Genomic DNA, 21128 nt, shown 5'->3' with positions numbered 1-21128 from the left:
TTTTAAATATACCCACTATAGAACTTAAACAAGATACATGGCTTGCTTTGTTTCTATGGGATAGGGCTGTCACTTGGGTATGGTAATCAATTAATAAGGAAATCAGGAAGACTACTAATGATCCTTAAGCTGCTTCCTCTCATGTCAAGCACAGGTCTGCACATTTCACCTCTATTATCATTTTATCTTCATCATTTTATGATGTGGAAACAGAGGACAAGGTAGAGAAAGTTATCTGAGAAATGGGGCAGGAAGAGAACTCTCAGTTTGAAGGCAGCCTGCCTCTAAAGCATAGCCTTTACCTACAGAAACATGCTTAATTACCATGACAGGCAGACGTGCCAAAGAAGGGCAGTGCAGATAAACCTTCCCTTTCCAACCTGTCTCACTGATTAAAAAATAATAATAACAACAATTAAAAGCCAAATGTTCAAAGCAGACTAATTAAGACATTTAGAGTTATTGCATAAATCGGTATATTGCTGCATAGCGGAGAGCATACACCCAAAAATTATACTCATGGTAAAGGGCTGGAGGGATGGCTCAGTAGTTAAGAGCACTCATCACCCTTACAGAGGTCCTGAGTTCAATTCCGAGCACACCCAGTGTCTCGTTCTAGTCTGTAACTCCAGTTCGAGAAGACTCATTGTCATCTTCTGGCTTTCCCAGGTACTAGGAATCCTGTTTGTCTAGTACAGATACATATGTGTAGGCAAAATACCCACACATATAAAATTTAACTATTAAGACAAGATCGTGCTGGAGAAAAACCATAGGTAATGCCGCATTTTAATGGACAGGACAATCCACTCCAGTAATGACAATGGGCAAAAAAGCATCGTTTGTAAAACTCTCCTGCAGGATGGACTGAATCCACATTAGAATAATGCCTTCTGGACTCTGTGCGAGAGAAAGTGCTGAACAAGATATACACATGGATGGAAGCTTAGGGAAAGACTGCAGACACCTGACTCCAGGCACTGCTTCCATTCCTTGGTACTGCCAGACCCAGGCTGCAATTCTGTATGGATGATAAGGAGATGGCAGCATTTTATTTCCCATTTTCTCTCCTCTTATCCCCTGGTCCGTGTGTGTGTGTGTGTGTGTGTGTGTGTGTGTGTGTGTGTGTGCATACCCACTCACTCAGGAATCTGAGGCTGATGTCAGGCATTGATCATTCTCTATCTCTTTGCATCATATTCACCAGGACAATCTCCCTCAGTCAAACGCCAAGTATAGCTAGTTTTGGGGACCAGCTTGCTCGGAGGATGACCTATTCCAGCCTTACATGGTTGGTAATTACAAGCGGGCCACTGCACTCACTCAGCATTTTTGTTTCCAGGGATGCAAACTTTGGTCCTCACACTTGCGCAGCGAGTGTTTTTACTGTTGAATCACATTTCTTCCCAGGCCCATGGCTTTGCCTAGTGTTTACGACGGATGTCTACTGGAATCTCATAACCTATACTGACTTACTGGTCAGCCCAGGTGTCTAGGCTCCACCCAAACTGAACACATTTGGATCTACATTATCATACAAGAGAGAGGCCAAGGTCACTGGCTAAGAGCTGGCTAGAATGCCAGTGTAGGTTCACAGGGCAGAGTAAAAGAGGCAAGTTAAGAACCTGCTTGTGTGCTCTGAAAGCCTTTAAGGAAATCCATCTCCCCAGCTCCTGCCACTGGGTTGATCAGCACATCTTACAAAGAACTCACTTGCTCACTGCTTGCCCATACTGATGAGAGAAAAGATAAGAGAGGGAGGCTTCTGAGAAACAGCAGACCAGCACCTGAAATACTGGGCTGGTTTTTTTTTTTTTTTCTGACAGAGGCAGTTGTGGAATTCCTAACCACTCAGCTTTTCCAAATTGGCCCATGTGTCCCTGAAATCAGCGCTCTCTGCTAGCTTCAGAAAGAACACTGGAATCTGAAGTTTTGAAGCACTAATATATGGATGGACACTTTTCTCCTGGGGTGTGGTGTCTGTGTGTGGCAGGGTGTGTGTGTGATGCAACTGTGGCCTCTATACGATGGCTAGCAAGGAGCCAGTGCAGCCACAGAGACAGAAACCTGTCCCTTCCCTGGGAATAGACAGCAATGTAGGGTGCAGGGTCTGATAAAAGTGGAGCCCTCTGCAGGCAGTTTGTAATGAATTAGAAAGCAAGTCCGAGTTCTTTTTCTCTGTTTCTTTGTAACGCAGTCCCTTCCAGGGAAGGCAAACACCTGCATTCTTCTCCTCATGTCCTTGCTCTAGAGCTGTGACAAGCACAAAGGCATGACAAAGCACTTTCTAAAAGCTCCAGTTTCCAAATGTCAAAATGCTTGGAATTCACAAACACTTCTGCAGATATCCACTCCCCGAAAGCGTGTGTTTTATTTGAGTCTATTAGATAGCTGTAGCTGCCAAAACAACACAGTATGTTGATGGCCTTCAAATCCCTGAGCTCGCCAACGTCCACCCCTCACTACAAAAAGAAAAAAAAAGTGGGCAAATCTTAATTTCAATAGCTCAAGCATTTAAATATTTGAAGACAGAAGCATTTATCTTAAGTAAAAAAAAAAAGAACCCTTTTGAAAATCAACTACACTTTTTCCTCAACCCTCCAGAAATAAATATTTGGACTAATTTCTTTAAAAACAAAACAATGTTGGCTTCACCATTAGGAAGAAAACTCATCTCTATTTCATTTTCTCCTCACAGCTGGCAGATCCTGTTCAGCAACCAAATTGCTAGCCCTACCTTTTCTGTCAGAGTGTGAATTAAAAAGAAAAACATCCTCAAAGGAAAATGACTGCTCTCAGCAGAAAAATTCAGGATAGCCTGGCACCATGCCACCTAGCTTTGCCCAGAGGATAAAGGGCTGCCCTGCCTGGTCTCCTTCTCCAGTTCCTGCTCCATGTAACTGGAGACAGGTCGACACTGGATGTCTTCGGGCACTACTCGGCACCTCCTCGATTTGTTGAAGGATGGGCAAGTGGCAAGGCCAGACTGTGGTTGGCTGAGTTCTCAGAAACATCTTCAGGAATCCTTTCTTGATAGAAAAACTGGCTTTAGCCAGCTATTGCCAGCTCTTGACCTCAAGGGTCAACTAGGACTAGTGCGATCAATCATAGTGGACCATGGAACCAGACCAAACAAGCAGGGAGCTGAGCTCTGCCAGAGTACAGGATCAGTTCCAAAGCCATGTAAGAAGCTTTCTGATTGGAGAGACCTCTGGATGCAAGACAGATGAAACACCAGGCTTCACTGTCTAGTTAGAAGTCAGTCCAACACAGGAAGGCTCACACAGCCTCACCTTGAAGCACCCTGACTATTGCTTCTCCAAGTACACTGTTTGCTTGGATGTACTGAAGTGGTCATCTCTGTTTGCTATAGCCACGGCAATGCCCAAGCAGAGCATCATCTGACTGTCTACTCCCTATTCTCTACCCTCTGCCTTGCTTTAGGAGAATCTCTGGACCATCCCCCAAGATCAAAGCCTTATTTTACCTATGTTCTTAGTTAAGTACTGTAGAGTAGAATAGAGTATTGTTACTCTATTCTAGACCCCCCCCCCGCCCCACTGCTGCCCAAAGCTTGGCTGGGTAGGGAAGGGGCCATATGAACAGAAGAGGCTTACAGGAGTCCCTCACTTCAGATACTACTGGTCAGTGGCTCCTTCCAGTATCTTTCTATCTTATCCATTGCTCTTGGCCCTACACATAAGGCCTCTTACTATTTTTTCCCGGTACAAGTCGAGGCCTTTTTTAAGATTACATTTACTTGTTTACTCTGGAGGGCTGTGCATATGGAAGGCAGAGGACAGTGTGTGGGAGTTGCTTCTCTCCTTTCATCACATGGACCCTGAGGACTGAACTCACGTCATTAGGCATAGCTGCAATCGGCTTTCCCACTAACTCCTTTGCAGTCTGTAGGCTGAACTCTTGATAAAGAACGAGTACTTTCCAAAAAGTGCTCCTTTATTCTGTCACTGCTCAGGGGGCAGCTGAAGGGCCCTCAGGCCACAAGTGGCTTACTTTCCTCAGCCAGGGTACCAATACCACTCCAGTTTTACCAGTTTCTTCCTGTGATTAACTGCTTGGTCTGAATCCTACCTTTCAAGGAGACCATCTCAGACCCAAGCCAGAAGAAAGGAGGGCAGCAGTGGGTTAGAAACACTTGGTTTGTGATTGTATATGAAAACTGCGGGTCTCCGTACAGCACCCAATGCCTCCGTCCATACCCTGATGCCCTGTGTGGGCCATGCTAGGGCACCATCCATCTCTTAATGCTTTTGCATCACTGATCCAGTTGACACATGTAAGGAGCCTGTTCAGAAACAGCTTGATTGTCTTAGATAGTCAGTGCCCCGGAAGGCTCACATGTACCATGTCCCAGCTGGTGGCACTACTGAGAAATGGGAGACAGGATCAAGTGGATGCCAACTTCTCTAAGGCTTGCCCCAGGAAGGTCACAAGTAATACTGCTTTGATATCTTGCCCCCACTTGTTCTTGCTGCCTGCTGCTCCCAGCTCATCGTGTCTTGCCTCCCAGGACCAGAGCAGTGAATCCAGACAAGGGGACTAAACCCCCAGGAACTGCGTCAAAGGGAAACTTCAGTCCTTCCCATTGACTGTCTGGATATTCTGACAGTGGGGAGGAGTGGGGTTGGAAAGCCCAGGCAGGGAGGTGGTTTGCTCCACTTGGTGCATACAGATCTCTTTTCTCAACTGTTGTAGGCCGAGTGCTCAGACTCTGATCCTGAAGATAGACATGTGGCTTGATTCCCAGATGTGTGATCAATCCTTGAAGGCACCTACATTCCACGTTCTCTTCATTGCTACCATAAAATAGTGTATAAACAATACTGACCTAAGACCATGACTGGAGATTCACACAGGAGGAACTGATATGCCTCGGACACAAGCTACCACTGTGGACTAGCAATTATTTCCTCAAGACCAAATCCGAAGCAATACCTCACTTCACATCTGCAATTCTCAGTGGGTAATCTTCATCTGAGAAATATTTTTTCCAAGTCTAAAGCTTATTGTTTATAGAATTGTTTTACAGAGTTTGTTCTTTGACATGCTCATACATGTATAATATGGATTCTGAATATTGTAACCCTGCATACTTTCTAGTATCACATCCCTAGTATTCTCTCTCCTCCCTACAGATTCCTTTCCCACATTCCTTTCTTTTTACCTATTTACTTTAAAGCCACTGAGTTTAGCCAGGACTATCTCTGTGACCATGGGTTTGGAACTGTTTGTTGAGCCTTGTGAACTCCTTGCAGGGCTGAATACAGTGACTGCCCTATCTCCAGAATCCATCAGCAGCCAATGGTTCAGTAGGATGGGCGGGACCCTGTAAACCTCTCCTGGATCCATGACTGACTGCTGATAGGCCCAGTCAGTGCAGGCACAGTGCTTGAAGCCATGGATGTTATGGGATCCTGATTAAACTGGCTATGTTATACCCAGAAGAGAGCATTGAGAAATCCTATTTTATAATCTGCTATTCTTGGATTTAAAACTATATGTTGGAAACAGTAAAGAAATCAATAAAAAGCAAAGTTAAACAAAAACCCATACTAACCATATCTAGTAACAGTAAATACTCAACACAAACCTAGTCAAGGCAGAAAGCACAAATGAAAGCAGACTGCTTACCTGGTGATAGGAGATGGGAACAGGCCTCCGGAAGACAATCCACTCCACTATTTCACTACAGGGTGGCGTAGTCAAGGAGCCTGTGTACCTGTAATAACTCCCCAGGGATGCGGGCAGGAGGTCTCGGAGAATGAAAGGATCCAGGAAGGTCTCCTTCTCTGTTTGGGAAGAGAGGTAAGAAGGTCCTCAGAGAATGTCAGTATCATGCCTCAGACACACAGCTCAAACCCCAGCCCCCAGCCCAGGCCTTTCCTCAGATGCACAGATCTGGTGGCAGGAAGGCCTCAGAAAACAAGGCAGCAAGTCCCAGATGTGTGATGGAGAGGGCAAGGTTCCCCAATCAGCTAGGTGCAGCAGTCCCTCCCTGCTTGCAAGGAGTCAGAACTCCCGAACAGTGACAACTGACATGCCCTGCAGAAAACCCCATCCCAATCTTGCTTTATTTACCAGTCTGGCCTTCTCTGTGTAGTCCCTATGAACTGCTAATGAGTACAGAAAGCTTGGGACGAAATGAGACAACTGCTACAGCAAACAAACAAACAAACAAACCAAAAGACCTCATCAAACCACCAGTGAGCTAATATGATGCTCGCCTCCCAAATGGGCCACATTCTTCATGATTTCAGGGGAGGAACAATGCTTAGCTTCCATAGTCACCCTGACTGAATTAAGAGACACCTAGGGCAGTTACTGTAGCGCACCTTTGGATGTGTCACTGAGAATGTTTCTAGAGAGGTGTGATTAGGGAAGGGAAGACCCTACCTACCCTAAATGTGGGTAGCTAGAGGTCAGTACTGAATAAAAAGAGGGAAGGGTGAAAGAAGAAAGCTTGCTGAGTGTTGGTATCTCGCCCATCCCTGTTTCCTACCTAGTCAGCTAAGACACGAGCAAGCAATCTCATGACTGCCACTGCTATGAGCAGCCCCCACTGTAACACCATCCATGATATAATGCATTGTACCTTTAAACTGTGAGCTAGATAAACCTTCTTCCCTTGCCAGTCAGAGATTTGGTCAGAAGAAAGGGAAAAGTGGTATCATGCAAGACCTATCCAGTTCCAAGTGGAACCTTGACAGAGCATGCCTCTGAACCTAAAAATGTCGGCCATAGAAAGAGGCTTAGAAGGAAGAAAGAAAGGGAGAGACAGAACAAGTGTCACACACACACACACAGGAGAGAGAGAGACAGAGAGAGAGACAGACAGAGAGACAGAGACAGATGGAGTAGAGAGAAAAAGAAGAGGTGAGAGGACCTGTACTCGAATAAAGAGTAACAATAAACTGATACAATGATCCTGGAATAAAGAGTAACAATAAACTGATACAATGATCCTGGAATAAAGAGTAACAATAAACTGATACAATGATCCTGACAATAGCTCTGTGTAGAATGTAGGGCATGCTGCAAGGTGGAATCTATCTGCGGTTAAACAGCTTCAAAGAAGCTGTCCTGGGAAATGAAGCCAGGCATCTGAACGCCAGGAACCACCCAGCTCTGACCACCCACAGGACCTAAAAAGAATTAGATGAAAACTGGAGGGATGGGACATTTTAGGGCATGCAAAGCTGCTGAGGTATGCAGGAAGAATGTAGTGGATGAATTGTGGCCATGTCTGTGAGGTACTGTTTTTTGACTGATTGCAGCTGTGGGAGGCCAGGTAGGTCTAGACTATACAAGAAAACCAGTACACATGAGGAAGAGAGTAACCCAGCCGAGCAGCAGTGGTCCTCCAAGGTTTCTGCCCTGACTTCCTGCAACGATGAATTATGATCTATAGTGTAGGCCAAATGAACTCTTTCCTCCCCTAAGTTGCTTTTGGGTAGCACAGAAAAGCAAACAAGAAAACTGCCTTTTGAGTGCTGCTTCAGCTCACGAAGAAGGAAGCTGGCTGTAGATGTGGTCTGGGTGCTGCCCCCTTCTGCCTCATGTTGAAAGAACCTAGTGGGGAAATCCCCACTCAATTCCTGATTCGGCGCACACCCAAGAATCACGAACAGACGACCAACTTGATGTAAGAACACGAGGTAGTTTAATGACGGAGCTCCAGGCGGACACATATCTCCCGCAGGAGACAGAGGTGTTGACCACATGGTGGAGCCATAATGGTGGAGCTCCGGGTCAAAACTTATCTCACGCAAGAGACAGTGGTTTCGACCCCAAGGCTTGGAAGCTAGGGGCTTTTATAGAAAAGGGGTGGGGCTGGGGGAGGAATTGGCAAGGTTTCACATGATTGGTCCATTTAAACATTAACAGACTGTCAGAAAGGGCGGGAGATAGGGAGGCACTAGGCCAGTCAGGACATGTAACGATGGGCCTGCCCAGGCATGTCCTGGCCTGTTCTGCTATGTTCTCAGCCCCATCTTTCAAAGCTCACGAACAACTCTTTAGGCTATTTGACATAAATTACATGAATCACAGGTCTCAAGTTTTATTTCCTTTCAATGTGTTGATCAAGTGTCCTCTACGCCTTCTTATTTGTACATGCACTGTGTCATAGAGGACACCAGTGTCTATCCTACTGCATAACTGTGGGGGAGAGAAGACAGAAGGAAGTCTAGCCAGGGTATGTTCAGTCAGGGAAAGATCACCTGTGGAGAAAATGCTCATCTGAGAACTCCTGCCCTGCCTCAACCTATCCTGCTGGTTTCTGAGCTGTAGCCTCCCATAAGCCTGAAGCAGGCTAAGCCAGAACTTGACCTTGCTGCCACTAAGGAGATTATCTAGGGTGGAGTCTTCCTCCCTAGGTCACTCTATTGTTCTGCCACTGCCGCAGTTCCTCTTCAAGATACTGCTACCTGCTGAGAGCCCCCTTCCCCCCCCCATCTATTCCCAGAGACTCCCCCTATCCTGCACTCATCACCAGCAGCTGGTTCCAGGCTCCAAGGATGAATTGGTGGGAATGGACTCCGCCCTCCCCCTTTTATAAAGCGTGTCCGTCATTAAAAATTTGAACCTTGATCAGAACACTGTCTTGGTTCCATCTTCCTCTCGTTGCCTAGTTTCCCTCCTTTTTCAGCGCTGAGCTGCTATTCAGGTGTACCCGTCCTTGTGAGCCACTGGACAGCTCGCAACAATGAGCCACCATGTAGCTGCTGGGAATTGACTCAGGACCTCTGGAAGTCAGTACTCTTAACCACTGAGATATTTCTCCAGCCCCGAGAATTTCAAAAACAAATAAATAAAAAATAAGGGACCACTCAGTTCTGCCAGACACTCTCTGTTAGGAACTCCAGCTGACTGCTTCAATGAGGACTTCCTCAGTCAGCTTATATACCTGATTGACAATGTTTTGCTATCTACGTATCTGTCTATCTATTCATCTATTATCATGGAACTACCTTCTTTCTCTCTCTCTCTTCCTTCCTTCCTTTCTTTCTAACTATTCATCACCTAGCTAGCTATCATCATATAATCACCCATTTATAATTATACTTAATTATCTATCATCTATCTATCAATCATGTATCAATCTATCTAACATTTAACTATCTATCATCTACCTATCAGTTATCTATCTATAATTACCTGTCATTATCGTCTAGGTCAGTATCTATCTACTTACCTATCTATCACCTACAAACCTAACTATTATCTATTTATTATCTATCTACCTATCTATTATCTATCTATCTATCTATCTACCTATCAATCACCTATCAATTTATCGAACAATTAACCATCTAGCTATCATCTGCCTTCTATCACTTGCTGTTTATTCTGTTACTTTGGCTTACTGTATATTTAATAAACACATTTAAAACTGAAAATACAGCAAATGAATGTCATTCTCTGGACTAAATGGAATTATCTTATTATCCACCCTACCAGACTTCTAAGATTATAAGCCTTTCTTCTATCTACATCTTCAGAGAAGACCTGAACTTAAAATGGAGACAGCCCTCTTCATTGCACTTACAGATATCTTAAAGCTATCGAGGTCTTGCTAATGATTTGCCTGATTTCCTCAGTAGCTTCCACCACAGCTCCCAAGACATTGCTGGTGGCCTTCAAGGCTTTGAGCCACCCTCCAGACACAGCTATATGCCTGGAGCCACATCCCTCCCACAGTTTGACCATCTTACACTACTCACACAGAATATTCAGTGCAGTTATGCAGACACAGCATAACTTCCATACATCAGAAGTCTAGGAAGTCTAGATACCTGGCAGAAACTACAAGAATCCCAGTAGAAAGTAAATGTACTAAAGTCAACAAAACTACAGTATCCTCTACAAGAGATTCTAAAAACGACATCCTGGGCTATATTTTATGTTACCCAATATCCTATCCACACACCAAAACACTTTCACAGCATTCAATACATGCAGAAGGTCCTGTTGCAACTTTAAGTGATTTGATCCTTAAAATAACTCTATCAAGTTAGTCCCATTATATGGACCCAATTCCCAGAGTCTAGAATGTCGAACCAGAGAGTTAAGAAACAAGTCATCCTAATTTCCTAGCAGTAGACAGTTCAACCAAGTATGCCCTTTTTAATATTTGTGTGTGTACATGTGTTTCTGTTTCTGTGGATGTCTGTGAATGTTTGCATGTAGAGGCCTGATATCAGCCTTGATGTCACTCATTAGGCAACAGTCATCTTGGTTTATGAAACAGGGACTCTTCCTGGCCTGGAACTCACAGTTAGGCAGACTGGCTAGTCGGTGAAGCCCAGCATGGAGGCCTGCCTTTGCCACCCGTGCACTCTCATTACAAACACACTCTCTCACACCCGACGTTTTGTTTTTAGCATGGGTTCTGGGGGTCATTTTCAGTCCCTCATGCTTGTACAGCAAGCACTTACTTCCCTGACAGAGTTCTCTCCACAACCTAGAAGTGACGTTAACATGCTTGGCCCATGTAAAACTCAAGGCCTAGAGAAACTAACTACAACTCTTACGGTTATAAGAAGACAGGGTACAGTGGTCTCTTACTCAGGCACTACAACAAAAGCCCATGCTCCTAGAAGTTTTAGAATAATTTTTTTAAAGGAAAAAATGCAAAAGCTTTAAATCATAGGTTTTGTAACCAAAAGCTCACATCCACTGATCCCAGTTGAATGAAAGTGGAAACTAAAGGGCTTGCCTCTCCACCTCCTGGCAAGTCTGGGCTTTAATTTTACCTAGTTACCAGGGAGTCAAATCACAGAACACCTATCAAAGTGTGCTTTGGCCTTTGCTTGCAGCCTCTGAGTTTTCCAGGCCATACAGCAGCCAACACAAAGCCGGAACACCCAGAGGGTGTATTTAGGGCTTGGCATCATGGGCAACAGAGCTGCCACTTTCCTGTCTCCCTTGAGCAGCAGATGAAGTTGGCATCACACTAAGTGGCCTGTGCTGGGATCAGAGGCTCCAAAATGAAAATCAGAAACCCTGTAGTTTTTCTCTAAGGGAACGATCCACGTCAGGTTTATAGGTGAGCAGGCTGTGTGTATAACCTCAGGGAGAAACAGGATAATCAATCCCTGACAGCTGATATTGCCCCAGACTCCAGGAAGAGGTGATTGTTCTAACAAACATGAAAAGATGAAGCAGCACCCTGGCCTACAAACAGGGTGCAGTGACACCCTAGTGAAAGAGAACGCTGGTTCAGCTGGAGCAAGATCCAAGCATCTGTGAGTTCCAGTACGGTCTCATGGGAGCTCCAAGTGTGAGCCTTGCTGTGACGAGGCTGACCTCGAAAGTCTAGGATGTGTGAACAGTTCTGGGACAGAGTTGGCAGACATAGCTAGGGGCTGGATTCCATTTCTCTGTCACCACCTCTCTACAAACCTAGAAGGCTGGAGACTGCCCTAGGGAGGAGCTTCACGAGGGAGAACACCATTTCTTTCAGCAACTCTAACACCACAAACCATAGCCGTTATGTCCAGAGCTGACATAGAGACCAAAGGTCACTCCCAGAACCTCTGACTTATTCTAATCTGTTAATATTGTGTAACATTTCTGGGGTCAAAAGCTTGAGGCAAGCAGAGACTCAAGTGTAATCTCTCCCTAGTATTTGGAAATGAAATTCAGGACCTACACCTCGCTTTTCCTTTTTCAACTTGAATACTAGTGCCTTCAGGGCACACGCTGTCTGTGCCAAGGCTCTAACCTGGGCTTTGGAATGAAATGATATTGAAAAGCTGTGCAACTTTAGGCAAAAGCCTTATCATCTCTGGGCTGTGTCTATAATCTGTAAAATGGTCATCGTGAGATCTTAAACCCTCTAGAGTTGCTCTGACTACTCAAAGTGACTGGGATGGAACAAGGGACTAAACCCAGTGCCTGAGCCACTGTAAACCTTCATTTCACAGCAGCCCCTGGCTGAGCGCAAGCAGAGAAGATTCCTAGGCTGGCTTGTGCTGTGTTTTTAAGCAGGGATAGCAAGTATTCTCTATAAAGCTAAAATATTTACCTAAATATTTACCTATTACCAGAGAGTAAATATTTTAGGTTTTGCAGGGCAATAGATAGCATCAAAGATATCATGTTCAAACTCAGGTAACAGAATCACAATCTACAACCTTATTGAGGACATTTTAAATTTAATAATAACTGCATACACCCTTCAAAATATGTCTACATTAATGAGAAGGAAGGATCTCATATTCAGAGAATAACATTTTGTATAATCAGAGAGGCAGTATAAGAACTCAGAAGCTGTGCCCAAATTGGCAGTGGAAAGGACAGGGCTTTCTGTCCAAAATTTGCCTACCTCTACCTTAACCTAAGTTCCATAAGGGGCTCCCATACAATGTGACACAAATTTCATTCTAAGTCACAGCCAGACTTTCGAGAGGGTCAGGAAGCCATGGTATGTGTTAACAATACATACTAGCATTATTTTTTTTTTGAGACAGGGTTTTGCTGTGTAACACAGGATAGTCTTGAACATAGTCTTCTGCTCAATGCCCTGAGTTAGCAGAACTTTCAATACTGTCCCATCTGCTTCAGCCACAGCATCTGCTTCAACCACAGCATCTGCTTCAGCCACAGCATCTGCTTCAGTCACAGCATCTGCTTCAGCCACAGGTACTGAATTGACAGAACCAACTCATGAGACAGGCATGGGGAAGATGAAAGAAGGTGTGACCCAGCTCACAATGTAGCTCTTCATGAAGGTCTCAGTAATGGAGATATTAGAAGGAAGAGAGCTTTGCCGCAGCCAAGCCATGTAGGCTAGAATCACAACTCGGCTTCTCCAGGCAAGTTACCATGCTTCTCTGAGACACAATGGTAAGAGTGCCTGATATTGGCGTCTGAGCAGTAACTAGTTAATACTGTTTATTATTAACTAGTTACTCAGCACTGAAAGTGCTTGTCATTGAGAGTGCCCAGAAGGTACTGTTCGATAAAACTAGTCTGTCTTGTGACAAGTTTATTGAGACTGTGTTGTTCCACACTGATCTCAAAAGTGCATCCTTCCCCCAATGTCTAGCCTAATGAGTAACTTAAGTCCGAAGCACTTCTGTTTCTGCCACCAACCAGTTGAGAAGCACACAGGGTACACTGTATTTCTCCCGCCATGCACTGCGTTGCCACAACAAGCAGGTGCTGGGCAATACTAGGCGAAAGGACAGAGACGGGACGAGCCTCCTGCTCCACTCACTAGGATCCTGGGTGCTGTATGCAGACAATATTATATTTTAATAATTAATTGTTCATCAAAGAAAAATATGAGGAACAGGGATGCCAAATTCAAAGTTATTCAAATTGCAGAAATGAATAATGCATGGATTTTATATTAAATACACACTGTATTAAGTAGTCTACATTTCACCAAACTCTGTCTTTCATTTTTTAAGCATTTTGAACGACAATATGAATAATCAGTTAGGGGAGGTTTGTTTGGAAAAAGGAATACCTTATTTGAATGCAAATGAAGTATATTTGAAGATGATTAAATTTTCCTTATCAATTAGGAAATTTTGTATGAGGGTCTTAAAGTCATGGTCAGCCATTAAGTTCAACCCAGCACAGTTATCCTTGCAGCTTCCTCTCAACACTAAATTATATCTGGCTCATTCTGTTCAATTTCTTCTTTCTGATAGCAGTGCCAAGAGGCAAGTTTTAATTAAAGAAAATTTGAAAGATTCAAACATGCATAATTGGATTAAAAATGTGATCATTAAAACATTAGATGATAATCATCTGATTGATTGCATTTTTCAGTGTGTTAATAACTTAATATTTGCAATGCTTTGGTTACATAGGGACAAAGAAGTCTCTTTAGAAAATATGCTGAATAGTCAACATATAGAAGATAGCAGTGATGTCATTAAGAACTGTGGGATTTACCAAGCAAGGTGGCATACACTGCTTGCCATAGAGAAGAGTGGGATACTCAACAGAAGCAAGAAAGAGGCAACATTACTTATTTCTGTCTTCCTAGAGAATTCCCAGAAACCTCAATAATGGGATAATTAGCTAGTGCGGTTGTGCCACCTAAGTGAGATAGGCTTATTGGATGAAGAATCCAGATCACCATATGCAAACACAGAGAGGCCCAGAGAATGACATTGTCCCACAACCCTAATGCAAAGCCACTCATCTTCCTTGACTATGTTAATGGTTTCAGATGACTAAACAGGCTATTTTTATCTAAAGTTGATGTTCTAATAAAACACATTGACGCTAATCTTTTCAAACACAAATTATATGAAGATCTCAAAGAAATGGATGTGGCACTGAAATTACAAGAGATACATAATGACAACACCCGGGACCATCCAGAGCTGTTCTAGGGCTTGTCTCTACCTGTAAAGCCCTGGAGACCATAGCTGACATGAGGATAGATCCCTGGGGCTTTCTTTTCACCAGGTCAAAGAGCTAATTCATAAAAGGGGACCGAGGTACACAAGAATTAAGTGGTTTTGACAATAAACAAGAAAGTTGTTAGTGCCAGAAGGTAAGTGGGACTAAAGGCATCTCAGACTGGGCAGAGGGACATATAACTTTAAGCACTCCAGCGACAGAGATGGGCAGATCTCTGTGAGTCTAAGGCCAGCTGGGACAACAATAGCTGAGACCCTGTCAAAGAAAAAAGAAAAGAGAGAATGAGGGATAAAGTGAAAGTCAGAAGAGCGAGAAGCATCTGAGAATCAGTACACCTGGGCTCACTTAGGGGCTCTGCTCCAGGAGTTGGGACAGCTCGGCTCATCCCTAGGAAGCCCCAGCTTTCCTCTCTGTCACAGCATTGAAATCTCCTTGGGCTACTATAGTGATGACACAATGCTACATGCAGAAAGCACTAAAGGAGGGCTCAGTCCAGCAGGTAGGATAGCTAAGATGTATTTTATTTTTTCCTTTTTCCACCTTTTGTTTCATTACCCTAATCAAAACAGTGCTGGTCACTGCAAACCATCTTAATTATCAATGTCATCACTGTTTCCTTTATTTTCTTTGCTAATTTTTTTTAAGCCTAGACTACCCTTATCCTTATGATCTTCCAGTCCATTGAGTGCTGGGACCACAGGCATCATCACTATGCCTGACTTCATTTCCTTTAAGTTTTATATGCCCTAGCAAGGTCAAACATCATACTTCAAAAGCCAGGTAGTTGTAAATGCATAGTTACCAGCTGTCCATAACCACTATGTGCAAATCAACAGGGGCGATGGTGCAGGAGGGATCCCAGATCGAGCTGAGTGCGGGCACACTGTGTGCTGTAACATAATGTATCTTTATGGTAAACCAAAGGCCTCACTCCCACAATGCAGTAGAGAAAACTGAACTTTGGGAGAGCAAGTAATATCTGCTCAAAGGGAGGAATAATATTCAAAGCCAAATCCTGTGCTCTTGGCCCAGAGGTGACAGTACTTCTCCTCTCTTAAGGTGACATATGCACAGCAGAAAAAAAAAAAAAAGGTATAAAGTCAGCCAAGGGAAGCCAGTGGATCATTGGTGGGTTTTCTTAAACCCTTTGTTCTTCATATTTCACAAGGTTAGGCATGTTTCCCTAAACTCCTATAGTCCTGTTCAAATGATAAAACATCCACAGAGAAGGGTGGTGGGATGAGAACTTCTGAGGCCTTTTTTTATGACCTAACACTATTGTTAACAATGCCATTCAGTGATAAAACAGCACTCACACCGCATCCTACTTCCTGGACTTAACTAAGAAAAGTAACGGAAATGACTCACATCTATGGTGGAGGTTTTGATAAACTCAAATCTAGGAAACTGGAAATGGATTAAGCCTGTCTGTTTCTAGAAGATTTTGAGATCAAAGGCATTCAGATAAGCATCAGTCCTTCCTGGATCCATAAAAAGACAGGAGCCAATTGGCCAGGAGCTGGCTGCCGCACATTTATAGCACACTTCAGGAAAGTTCCATGTAATTAAGTGCTGGAAACATAAACCTCAAACGGGAAATTTTGTCTCGTGTTACGATGCTCGAAATCACCAGTGAGCTGTAAATGTTCAGAATTATCAGTGAGTCACAGACAGCACAGCACAGGTTTCTTCATTCAAAAGAGGGAAAATCATTTGAGCAACTGCTTCAAGGTAAACATTCCAATAGAATCCCCCATTAATTCACTAGAAACACATTTGAGGGCAAGCCCAAAACCAAAGCGTATCCTGTTACATAGTGAGGAAATGACCCAACTAAGTGCTTATATTATCTGGTCACACTCACACACACACACATGAACATACACATAGACACACACACAGGGACACACACACAGAGACATGCACATACACACAGAAACACACACACACACTGCATAGGGGCAGTGCTACGAATAAAACAAACAAAACACCAGCTACCACTAAGGCGAGGCTGGCAAACTTTTTCTGAGAAGAGCCAGAGAGCAAATAGTTAAAGCTTTATAAGACTGTTGTGTATTGTTGGTGACAACTACTGTCAGTGTACAACAAAAGCAGCCACAGATAATATGCAAGCAAATGAGTATGGCTGAGTGATAAAACTTTATATATAACGACAAGCAGTGGGCCAGTATTTGTTTAACCTAATAAAACTTTGAACAAGCAAGAAGGAGGCTTGATTTGGTCTACAGATTTTGGTCCCTTGAGCCCTAAGCTAGAGTAGAGTGTTCTGGGCACAGAGTGCACACCACTTCCATGTCTCCCCAGCCTCAACACATTTACCCAAGGCAGAGGAAGCTCATGTTTTCCAAATGGAAATATTGGTGAGAGACCTGGCCCTTTGCACAGGCTCAAACAGCTTCCAAGCTGGAGAGCCAGAATTCAAATCCAGGGCAGCCTGAACTAACAGGCTCTTCAATAATATTTTCCATGTCAGCTGGGCTCCTAGAATCAAATTTCAAGTGGAAAATAAGAAAACACGTTTATGTTTGGACACCATGAAGCAACTTTGCAGGCAAGTGAAATACCAGTCTCTGTAGCAGCAAGAATGGCATGTATAGAAAGAAAATGTTTGCACATGCAAGGGTCAGCTTGCTCCTTTGATCTCACTGTCTTGACTTGTGTTTCCCAGACACTCTGAAGGTGAAAGGAAGAATGAACGCAAAGATGCTTAAAGCTCATGGGTAAAAACCAGGCAAGATGCCTCCGACTGATCCAGCTCAATTCTGTGATGTTTTGCTGGTACATAATGGCATGGGTAACTATTTCTGTACTTATTAGCCCCACCCCCACCCCCAGCAAAGTCTTATTTCCTAGATTTTGTGCTGTGCTTCCAGAATTCATGCAGATATTTTCAGAATATTTAGCCATGTGGCCCTAGATAGTTTTTCTTTTTCTTTTCTCTTTGGAAGAGATGAGCCATAGTCCTCTCAGTGAGAGAGCAATAGCTGCAGACTAGAGTCCATTGAAATACTTAACTTGCTCCTTCAACAAAACATATTTGGTATGACTCTGTCAAGACTGAGACTTGCAGATGGACACACACACACACACACACACACACACACACACACGAGTGGCAACAGACAGCCAGGGAGAAACAGGACCTTAAAGTTGGACCACTTCTCTCAAGGCGTGGCCTTGGATCAGCTTCCCAGCAGTGCCTGCATCACTTGCTTGTGGCAGGTGGATCAAGCAGTTGGATGTCAAGAAGACTCCGTGACACCTACTGGGCTAGTTTGACCTTTCCTGGTTGTGTACTGATCTTGCAGCAACACTGAAGCAAGGAGCTTTTTGTTTTGAGACTGGCACCTGCCCCACTTTGTTGCTTTTTTTTTTTTTTTCCTTTTCCTAAACCCTAAGAGCAGAGCAGATACTGCATCTAAAGTTAGCTCTTTAAAGATAAGACCCCCGAGGCAGACTCAATTCTTTCATGGTCTTGAACCAATTCACAGATAGAAGAACCGGTCTGTCAAGGGTCCTTACAGGAAAAAGGTTTGAGAAGAGCGCTGTCATCCCCTCTTGGCTTGCTGTGAGGTCTCTGGTACAAGAGTCTGAAGCCCCTTCTTTTGAGTTATAATCATCATATGCTTTGACTGTAGAATGCAACACAACAATGCACAAGGCCAAAATGGCAAGCACCCTAAAACAGTGCTGGTGTGGCACCTTCACTCGCTCTAGTGACATCATCACTATCCCCCTCTACCCAAGAAGTGAGCATAACTTCCACTTCGAAATAATCAAACAACAATAATAATGCTTTTCTTTCAGGCTTACCATCACAATCTTGTAAAACCTTGCTCTAATCTTTCTCAACTTCTCAACTTTCTGGCTCTCAAATACAACATGTTGCTTGGTGGTCCAGTCCTTTTCACTCAATGCTTTACTGTATGATTATGCTGAGTTATCTTCACCTAACCTGCAACGGAATGGGCTATTCTGCATTGGGGTAACTGGAAGAAGCAATGTCATAGGCACTCCTGTACTCTTCTCTTGCCAGGCATATGCCTGAGTTCTCTGTTAGACTGTACTCAGTGTTTCTCCAGAGTGGCTGTGCTAACTTATCTCACAGCACGTACACAGTCCTTGGTATTTGCACCATAGTCAATATTCAATACTTTTGGCAGTTTTAATAAGTTTAAACTATCTATGCATGCTGATAGGATTTTCTTGTTGCTTAAAGCTTGGTAGATAGGATCTATTGATGAAATTAGTGTCTGAAACACTGGAGCTAGCCTTAATTCTCAGAGAATGTATGTACAAATCAGCACGGACACCCAGGTGAAACTGTAGTATACTATGGCATCACCGTCCGTGAGGTGTGTTCAACCATAGGTGTGAATATGTCCCAACACAGTCACAAATGTACTCCAAACATTGTGTGGGGTTTTGGTAATTTGCTCTTCTAAACTCAATCAGTGATTCTCAGGTATGAACTTTGTGTGTGATAACATCATTTCTCACTTCTAAGCTATTAAAGAGACCCAGATAAATAGGTTAAAACAGCACTTTACAGCCAGGAAACGCTGAGCCTCACTGTCACCTCATTCTGCCATTCTGGCTTGTAGCACCATGGACTGATTTGGCTTATTCTTGCACTTAACATAAATAGAACCACAAAGTATGTGTTCTTTCAAATAGGTTGTAGGTTGCCATTTTTTTTTAAACTGCTGCATATAATAGGCTACAGTCTCATATATATCATGGCTGGAACCTATGCTCCCACTGGTGAACATTCAGTATTTTTAATTGATAGCTATTAAAAACAAAACTCCTGTTTACAAGTATTTTAAGTGACTTTGTGTCTACACTTTAGCATGAGGTAGCAGACTACTTGTGCAATGTGGCTTTCTCAACCAGTCCAGCTATGAGATCATAATCTTGTGACATGAAGCCTACCTGCTGAAGCACACTTCTTTCTTTTTTTTTTTTTTGAATTAATTTTTTTATTAGGTATTTTCCTCATTTACATTTCCAATGCTATTCAAAAAGTCCCCAATACACTCCCCCCCCACTCCCCTACCCATCCACTCCCTCCCACTTTTTGGCCCTGGCATTCCCCTGTACTGGGGCATATAAAGTTTGCAAGTCCTATGGGCCTCTCTTTCCAGTGATGACCTACTAGGCCATCTTTTGATACATATGCAGCTAGAGTCAAGAGCTCTGGGGTACTGGTTAGTACCCCAGATGTTCATAATGTTGTTCCACCTATAGGGTTGCAGTTCCCTTTAGCTCCTTGGGTACTTTATCTAGCTCCTCCATTGGGGGCCCTGTGATCCATTTAATAGCTGACTGTGAGCATCCACTTCTGTGTTTGCTAGGCCCCGGCATTGTCTCACAAGAGACAGCTATATCTGGGTCCTTTCAGCAAAATCTTGCTAGTGTATGCAATGGTGTCAGCGTTTGGAAGCTGATTATGGGATGGATCCCTGGATATGACAGTCTTTAGATGGTCCATCCTTTCGTCACAGCTCCAAACTTTATCTCTGTAACTCTTTCCATGGGTGTTTTGTTCCCAATTCTAAGAAGGGGCACAGTGTCCACACTTTGGTCTTCGTTCTTCATGAGTTTCATGCGTTTAGCAAATTGTATCTTATATCTTGGGTATCCTAAGTTTTTGGGCTGAAGCACACTTCTAATAAAGTTCCCAAATGAGGCTTTGGAGAGCTTCTCATGGCATGGATGTTAGGAAAGGGATGAGATGCAAACACGTCTCACAGGAGAGTTCCAGCCAGCCTGTCAAACAATAGTGTGACAGACTTTGTTTTCAGAAGGCCCCAGAGGCCCTCTGAGGTATGTCTAGAATGCTTTCTTTATTGAAGAAGCACCATTTGAGTCAGGTGTGGTACGTAAGGAAGGATGGATAGGCTGGCACCTGCTCCTGCCACATGGCAAGGTTGGCTGGAAGCAGCCGACTTACACAATACTCCTTGCTTGCTTCACTCTGTTAGGGGCTCAGAACAACTCCAGCCAGCACCGGATTTTGTCCACAGATTGGGGAGAAGATGCATCTCAGTGCAAGAGGGAGGAGAAGAGGGAGGAGTATAACGCAGATGTGCCAGGAGATTTACAGGTGCTGCATGGCATGTTCCTCTGAATTATAACATCCCTTTGGAGGGAGGGAGCCTTTAGGGGATAAATGGCAGGTAAGCAGAGGTTACACATCTGGGAGAAGAGACAGTAGATTCATGAGGGCAACCATTAGAAGTATGAAAGGGAGTACTACTTGCTGGGGCTGGAGACACTGACAAGCCAAACCCTGGGAGCTGTCTGCAAGAAGCAGAGTGAGCTCCAGGGTCCCAGCCTTCAGGAGTCATTCACCATGCTGGAGCTGGCTTTCTGATGATGTAGCTACATTGGTCAGGACTTTATACTTAAGCTTGTTATCCCTGTACATTGTAAGGAAGCCCTCACTTATATTCCTGTTGGTAACCCCAATACAAACTCTTGAGTCCACCAAATTGCACACTGGCACAACCGTCTGTCATGGGCTCCCATTCTGGGGTGAGTGTACCTGAGTGCTGCATCTCTCCCAACAAAGTCTGTCACACTATTGTTTGACAGGCTGGCTGGAACTCTCCTGTGAGACGTGTTTGCATCTCATCCCTTTCCTAACATTCATGCCACGAGAAGCTCTCCAAAGCTTCATTTGAGGACATTAT

At 43.9% G+C, this 21128-nt stretch overlaps 1 protein-coding gene across 7 annotated transcripts in view; it reads right to left on the bottom strand.

The window, feature by feature from the left end:
• The window catches only part of Ptprg (protein tyrosine phosphatase receptor type G), a 681254-nt gene that overhangs the window by 125895 nt on the left and 534231 nt on the right, over positions 1–21128 (bottom strand). For 6 of the 7 annotated variants that reach the window (XM_021181278.2, XM_021181279.2, XM_029468960.1 and 3 more), the window contains one exon: positions 5653–5810. In XM_021181278.2, coding sequence (XP_021036937.1) covers positions 5653–5810 — 158 coding nt within the window. Of the gene's footprint in view, positions 1–5652; positions 5811–7501; positions 7636–21128 lie in introns of those variants that run through there. The other variant, XM_029468961.1, reaches the window with a different exon arrangement.

Source organism: Mus caroli, chromosome 14 (genome assembly GCF_900094665.2).
Source record: "Mus caroli chromosome 14, CAROLI_EIJ_v1.1, whole genome shotgun sequence".
Classification (NCBI taxonomy): Eukaryota; Metazoa; Chordata; class Mammalia; order Rodentia; family Muridae; genus Mus; species Mus caroli.
The sequence above is the reverse complement of the archived record's forward strand: the minus strand, read 5'-3'. Positions and strand labels throughout refer to the sequence as shown.